Source organism: Microtus ochrogaster, chromosome 15 (assembly GCF_000317375.1).
Source record: "Microtus ochrogaster isolate Prairie Vole_2 chromosome 15, MicOch1.0, whole genome shotgun sequence".
Lineage (NCBI taxonomy): Eukaryota > Metazoa > Chordata > Mammalia > Rodentia > Cricetidae > Microtus > Microtus ochrogaster.
The window spans coordinates 16981391-16989679 of NC_022017.1; the positions used below are offsets into that span (position 1 = coordinate 16981391).

Consider the following 8289-nt stretch of genomic DNA (forward strand, 5'->3'; position numbering starts at 1 on the left):
GATCTCTGTGAGTTCAAGACCAGCCTGGTCTACAGAGCTAGTTCCAGGACAGGCTCCAAAGCCACAGAGAAACCCTGTCTCGAAACACCAAAAAAAAGTCACTATAGACTTTGTGATTAGAGATTGAAAAACTTTTTATTCAGCAACTCCATATTTTCCAGCGTTGTTCTCCAGTGGCCAAACTTAGCATGGTGAACTGCGCATATTTTGGGAAAAGAATTCAGTGGGTTTATCTTCGGTGTTTGTTTTTTGCTCTTTATGAAATCACTATTGGTTGTAGTAACAGTATGAGTGTTAGCCATGTATATCGAAACCTGTGTGAATGAATGCCACAGTACTGAGATCGCATTCTTGGAATACGGTTGTATAAAAGTCTCTAAGCACATAAAAATTACCTTCAGTGGAACAAACTGAAACCAGTTTTATGATCACTAAATAACTTGGCAAATAGTTAGTCACTATTCTAAGTAACCAGGACGCTCCCGCCCAGGTGAAATCTGGGTTTGAAGTGTTTGCTACTCAGTGAAAGAAAGTGCGATCATTTGCTTCATTCTGAATCAGTCCGCAGCATTCATCTGCAGATAGGCAGGGTGCTAAAAATATGGATGAGCTAAATGTGATTCTATGAACCACCTGTTTTGTCAAGTCCTCAAATTCCTCACCAGATTCCTTTCCAAGTTTTTTTTTTAATTTGAATTAATAGTTTTCCTGGGAGCCTCTTCTCACAACCCTAATAATTTTTATAATTTGAGCAGGAGGTCCCTTCCATAGGGATGAGATAAAGAAAAATTAGTGGAAGTGACAATTGCTCATTGATAAATATAAAGGGGAATCAGTTTCGAAAATAAATTATCCACATAGCTTTTGGAGCTTGGTATTTTAAATACATAGATTCTGAGGAAACCCTATCCACAGCAGGGGTGCTGTTCCTGATGAGCTAGTCTAGTCCAGCTACAGCTGAGGGGACTTTAACAGAACTGTTTTTTTCTATTGTGGGGGCTCAGGCCAGACCCTGTGAACATTATTGCAACATTGAAATAGAAGTTCCTCGTTTTAGTTTTGATAAAGAGAAAAGCAAGACTTTCTTGGAAACAGTGTGGTGTCCACAGTGGTGTCATAGGTGTGTTTTAGCTAAGCAGAGGATAGCGCATGTCTATTTGCATCTTTCCCCAAGATACTATCATATTTCTCCTACTCAGCAGACTTTTTTTAAAAGGCAGAAAAGGATTTTCCGTGGACCCATGTGCTCAGATTTCAAAAACAATTTCTTTGTTGCCTCTTATAGTACGGACAGAATTAGTTTTCTGGCAAGGTTGGTGATGCTGCAGTCTGGATGTATAATGAAAGCGAAGTGATTTATGGGTCGACTCAAAATTCCTATTGGTAGAGTTCATTAATAAAATTGCAAGAGGCCATTAAAAAAGTGTCCAATAAATGAAAAAATTTTTAAACTGTCTTTTCTTGAAATGCCATAATCTCAGTGTTTAATAGTCAGCAAAATTAATTGAGTTTTACGTATTTTTACTTTACCTATGTTGGGTATTGAACTCCTGTTCTTACGTATGCCAAGCATGTATTCCATTATTGAGCTGTATTTGTAGCCCCTAATTTTTAAGCCATTAAAAATGTTGTTTGTTCTATTAACACACTACCTAAGAGAACCTAAACATTGGACTTATTCCATAAAAGAAAACTATGTGAAGATAAGTCAGAGACGTCTCCATACTTGCTATTATTCATGAGTGTTCAGAAAAGACGTGAGCGAATCATTCCAGGGCGGCCTGCTTTACGAGGACAGTCACAAGTTCATCCCTATGGCCACACAGTGCCTGCTGTTCCTGGCAGTGTCTTAGATGATGGAAAGATGAGAGTGGAGAGGCTGACGGAGCCACAGTGGCCTGATCATAATTACAGTAAAGAGGGCTTCGTGCTTACAATTGCTGTGATCATTTCGGTGGCATCAATGATTACAGCATTAGAACGATGGCTCAAAATATGCAATTATCATTTACAACGGAATTTAGAACAGATTTTTAAGTTGCTCCTGAATAAATTTTAGGATAGCTAGAGTTAAGAAGTTGAAATGAAGTGTCACCAAAACTATACCTGTCACAATATCTATGGCTCAGTAATTCATGCACTTTGCTCTGTAGGGCACGTAAGCTTTTGAATGTACGTACAGGTATCTTTGTGTCTTCTGGGTAGTGATGAGGAGTGAGCTGGCCTCTCCGGGCCATCACCAGTTCCTACCTCTTATTGGCACAGCATCAGCCTCCCTCCTCTGTCCCTTGAGCCTTTGAGCTCTTTCCCAGCTCCTCAAGTTTTTAAGTCCCTGTTGAGATGCTGAAGCCTGATTAAGTATGGGTACCTTATCATTCTTCCAGCTTCCGTCTGTCTGTCTCTACCTGGAATTTCTCTTTCCTCCTCACCTGCTATTCCCTGTGCTTGCATTATATTAGTCTCTTCTCCATTCGGGGGTGGGGATGGAGGATTTACTGTATTCTTTCAGATTTTGCTACTTAACATTTTTACTTCTTGAGAGTTTCCTATGGGAACACTGTATTGATGTAATACCCCACTATTTCCTCTGGCTCATTCCATGACTCCCCCTCCCCCTTTGTCTCAAATTCATGACCTCTTCTTCTTTATTCCTATTACATATACATGAGACAAGAATAATTGTTATATACCATATATGTATCTCCTACTGAGTCTATTTAATGTTGCATGTATGTACACGTGTTTAGGCTCCTCCCCAGAGGAAACTGTTTCTGCCTCTCTCAGCAGTCCTTGGTTGCTGTCACTCTTCATCTAGTGGTAGGGCATTGTAAGATTTCCCCCATTCATCTTGACAACTCTCTTGGTGTTTTCTTTATGTAGGTCTTGTTTACGGGATCACATGTTGCAATTTGTGGCCTCCCTATCATGTCTAAAAAACTATCTCTCAGCAGTCATCCTGGTCCTCTGGCTCTTATGATCTTTCTGCTCTCTCTTCTGTCAAGTTCCTTGAGCTCTAGTTGTAGGGGTTTATTCCACCAAAGACTATCTGGGTTATTATATTTTTACTGGCTGTATTTTTTGAATCTTTAGTTTCTAAAACTGCCTGACTCATATTAGGTGTATATGAAATACCTTTTGACTATTTTATAGAATTTATCAAAATGGACAGATTAAGGCATGAATTGAAGAGCCAGGCTACAAGGAGTCACCGGCTTGGTCTTGTCACATGGTATGAGACCTGTATAAATTACTGTGTTGTTTACAATTTTTATTGTTGGAAAAAATACCTGGCACAAAATGTACTTAAGGAAGCAAAGCTTCCTTCTGTCTTTCAGTTTAAGGGGATCCAGCCCCCATAACAGGGAAGGCACTGAGGCAGGAGACAACTGGTCATATTGTTTTGCAACTAGGAAGAAGAGAGTGGACAGGAATTGAGTCTAGGCTATAATACCTCCAAGTCTGTCCCTAGTGACTCATTTCCTTCAGCAACTCTCTTTCTCCTAAAGGTTTCTACAAACTTCCAATTTAAGACCAAGTGTTCAAACATACAGGTCATAGGGGGACATTTTGCAATCAAACTATAACACCCTGCTCCTTGTTCAATAAGATCATAACCATCTCAAGATCCAAAATGTATCCAACATCTCTGGCTTGTGGTGGAATCATCATCAAGTTGTGGCAGTGGGTTTGATGTGAGATAGGAAAGTTTTATCTCTGAGTTCTTCCAAGTTTTTGTTTGTTTACTTCAACAAACTGTAAATATGTTGGCCATTTACTGAAGAATGGATCATTGCAGAAACAACATTTCTGGACAAACACCTGGAGTGGCTTTATACACGTTAGGGTTGAGAATATAAGTCAAGTACACATGTCAATAGCAAGTTTGCTGTTGAATTCTAGAGTTCAAAAAGAAGGTTGCTCTTGGTAAAACCTCTCCCTCACCCTTCATTTCTCATAGCAGGTTCCGAGTTCCCATTGCCAGAGCCATCTTACCCCAGTCTGACCTTCATCTACTGCTAACAGTCTTCTTTCCACCCATTGCCTTCCATGGACCCAACCAAGGAGTTGTAACATTTGTAGAGAATTCTTGATCTTTGTGTTGAGAGCTTTGCCAGTGCTTGTCTTTAATAATTGGAATACCCACTGTCTAAGGTAAATTGGGATAGTAGTCTTGTGACTTTGTTCAGAAGAAGGAAAGAAGCATGAACCACAGGGAGGAAACTTGTGTCGAGTTGATAGCATTTAGTAAGCGGGCTCTGTTGTTTTATCCCTATGAGCTCATTACACTTTACTGTCATGGCGGGGATGGAGCTTAGGGACACATGTACTGGGCAAGCGCTGTATCTCTCTGCGCTAGGGCCCCAGCCCTGTGTACTGTTCGATCTGGTAGTACAATGGGAATTTACTACACAGACACTCTTGGGAAAAGTTAATGTTACCTTCTCCATTCCAGATGGGAACATTCAAGGCACACGATGGCGAATATTTCCTAGAACCAGTCATGAAGGCAGATGGGAGTGAACACGAAGATGACCACAACAAGCCCCACCTGATATACAGACAGGAACTAAAGGGGAGCTCCTCCACACAGTCCCATGGGCCTTGTGAAGTTTCAGGTAAACTTTAGCTGAAGTTTCAGCTAAACTGTAATGCTACTTTAAATTTTTACTGGTTCTCATCTACGTTTTTAGTTGATAAAATGGTATACACCACCTATTACATGTGAAGAGTATATGCATTGTGGGATGGTTTCTGTGATAAACAAATCTACTCTTACGAATTTTAAGGATATAGTCCACTTTCATGAAAGGTGTCTCCCTGGCACAGCAGCGCCTCTGAGTTTATTGTTGATACAGATGAAGTACCTTGACTAACATCTCTCCACGTCACCCTTCCTGCTTTTCATGGCTACCACACTACTTTCTAGTTGTGTAAGTTCAACTTTTAAATTACACATACACACGAGATATGACATTTCTTAAATGATATTTTCAAAAACATTTTACTGTAAGAATCCATTAGAAATTACCCATTTCATATATTTTTGCAGTAAATTAAAAGCCCAAATATATACATTCAGTTTATAAAATTTATAGTGAACAACCATAGGCAGTTTTTATTTCAATATACTATTCACAGAATGGTGATTCAGTTTTTTTCTCGTGGAATCTTAATGCCAGTGCAAACCTTGTCCTACGTTATGTGTCTCCGAAACTCTTTAGTGGAAACATGCCATTTGCGGGCTTCTATAGCACCATTTGGTTTGACCTGCTTCTCAGAGGCATCTTTTTTGGTGTATATGACAGCAGTTCTTCCATTCTGATGCTGTGAAATGTTTAATTGTTTGAGTGTGCCATGACACCATATCCATTTTCCCAGTAACATTTTGGGCCATTTTTAGGTTTTTCATATGAGAAACAATCCCCATCCATTTTGTCTGAGAGTTTCTCCAGGAGGTACACACGGATGCTAGGTTGTAGTTTGGAGGAGCGGGCTGTGTCTAGTACCAGACTGGCTTACACCTGGGCCAGCGGGCTGCTTGTCATCCCAGCCACCCGGCTAGCTTGGACTCGCAATAACCATACAGAAATTGTATTAATTAAATTACTGCCTGGCCCATTATCTCTAGGCTCTTATTGGCTAACTCTCACATATTAGTTTAACCCATCTCGATTAATGTGTATCGTTTCTTGACTGTGGTTTACTGGCATGAGTCTAACCAGTGTACGTCTAGGGCAGGAGAACCATGGCGTATGCCTGTCTCTGCTTTCTTCCTCCCAGAATTCTGTTCTCTCTTCCCCGCCTACCTGACTTCTGCTCTATCAACTAGGCACATAGACAATGAAAGCAACACATAGACAGAAGAACCTCCTACTTCACTAGGTAATCCCATATTCTTTTACAAATCCAGCGATATGTTAGAGTTGATTTTCATCCTCCTTTTCTTATAAAACTCTGACTACTAAATATTTATAATCTATTAGGATGGAGGAGTCATGAATTTCTATGCACGATAAGTCTATTGTTGGGAATTTTTTTTTATCTTATTTTTCGAGATAGGGTTTCTCCGTAGCTTTTGGTTCCTATCCTGGAACTAGCTCTTGTAGACCAAGCTGGCCGCGAACTCACAGAGATCCGCCTGCCTCTGCCTCCCGAGTGCTGGGATTAAAGGCGTGCGCCACCACTGCCCAGCCTGTTGGGAAAATATTTTGCTTGCTCTTTGTGTAAAGTTAGGTTTGGGTCTACATATATGTGTTAATCCTCATTATTCCCATAATAACATACCTGTAGTTATCATCAAGGAACAATGTCAAGACCAAAGAGTGTGATTAGGAAGGATTTCTTTGACACCATAGGTGTCCATACACTCTCGTCCTAAATGCTGTGATGCTTTCCGTGATGGGATGTGAGGATATGCAGGCCTTTGAAGGTTTTCTCTGGGAGTTCGTTCTTACTTAACCTTTGCTGTTAGGAGACTGCCATTTGGAGTGGCTCTCACTGTGACCAAGACTGTACCTTAAATCTACTGACATAAGAAACTTTTTCTTTGCTTCCAACGTGAGCATAACAGTTTTATTTTTAGGGTTTCAAAGAGAACACAAATGTGTGTGCAGCTTCACAATGGGACACTCCCGAGGGCAGCTCTTGCCAGATCAGATCGTCTATTCAGGAGCAGCTTGTTATATGATTGTGTGGCTTTGTAAGATGGAAACTCCCAAGTAGTGTTCTGAATGCATGATGGGTCCCACGGTGATATGCAGGTCTTCACATTCATGCCCAGCATTCATCATTAGAAGGAAAATGCTCCAAAAACTTAGGTTCTTTGGTTTAAAAGATTTTCATATAAAGACATATGGTTAGAATTACAAATGAAAAGCAACCAGAAAACTGGAATTTAGGTTTTTTAAATTAATTACAATATGTTTATACACAATATTTATCAAACATAAATGTAGTTATCTGTTCTCATGAATAGATTTCTCCAATTTTAGTTCCAATTAATGTGTATATTTTTATCTATTAACAAAAACAATCAGCTACTGACATAAAATATTAGCTACTAATTATCACTTTATTAGTAAAAGTGAAGAGTTGTGAATATAATTAGTGAAATGTTATACATGATGTTTTTTTCCTCATCATTGTTCAGAACGTTTCAGTAACCCTTTCCTATTCCAACAACTGAATCTTCGGAAAAACTCCCTAAGGAGGTGAGAGGTTTAGTATATGATTCATCATAGTTAAACAAAAAATTAGCTTCTTTTTTTAATGATTTTAATTCAACTCTGGTCTTGATGAATTAGATTAAATTGTTTCCAGGGTCAGAGGTCACTGTGTACACTGAGGCTATCTAAATGAAAAGTTTTTGGCCATCCCCAGCCGTGGTGGTTACCAGGATCTCAAGGATAGATAAGGTGTAGGTGTAATCCTGTTGATGTAGGGAGGCTATCTAAAAGAAACCTCAAGTATGAATAGTCATCAAACAAATCAGAGCACATCAAACCACAAATGCCACCAGCAAAATGAAGCAAATAAAATGCAATGGGGAAAGAAAGTTGGGAGCGTTCGCTGGATTGAAACAAAGCTCTGGAGCTCTATTGGACCTCTGTTACTGTTCCTCCTCTGTGGGCAGATGGGATCCTGTGAGCCTTACTCAAGCTCCTGGCCGCCCAGTCTTCTCTGTGCCATGGAATACACCCACATAGCGTTTGCTGAGAGCAAGGAGGACAAGAACACCTGAGAGTCACGTGGCTTTAAATTGAGATTTTCTAAATTTGTATTCTTCATTGAGTCCTTAACGTTACGCCAGAGATAAGAATTGGTTAGAGCTGCACTGCAGATTGGAAGGAAGATTTGTTTCCTGGAAATCCTGATGTGTGTGAAGAGTAGCAAAATCAGAAATGTTGTAGATTATTCCAAGAGTAATTTTATTATTATTCTTGAGGGCAGAATGACTGAGGGAATGGTAATTAGCAGGAATGCTCTCTTCATTTATTGTGGTCAGGGTATCTGTGGGCACTAGAAATTTAGCAGTTGGTATAAGAAATGTGTTTTTTGAGTTTGAAGTACAATATAAACATTCAGTGGGAAAGCTATCAAACAAGTGAACAGAAGAAATGAGTACAAGTTCAGTGGATGGGTCTGGGATAATGAAAGTAAACTGAGAACCAAAATATTGGTGATAATTAAAGCTAGAAACTTGAATGAGTTTACATAGAGGATTGACTAAGATGACAGAGAGAGAGAGAGAGAGAGAGAGAGAGAGAGAGAGAGAGAGAGAGAGAGAGA

The 8289-nt window shown here is 39.7% G+C and overlaps 1 protein-coding gene across 1 annotated transcript in view; it reads left to right on the forward strand.

Moving 5' to 3' along the window:
- The window catches only part of Adamts20 (ADAM metallopeptidase with thrombospondin type 1 motif 20), a 120255-nt gene that overhangs the window by 10591 nt on the left and 101375 nt on the right, over positions 1-8289 (forward strand). The window contains exon 3 of the mRNA XM_005354301.2: positions 4454-4616. Within this exon, the coding sequence (XP_005354358.1) occupies positions 4454-4616 (163 nt within the window). The remainder of the gene's footprint in view (positions 1-4453; positions 4617-8289) is intronic.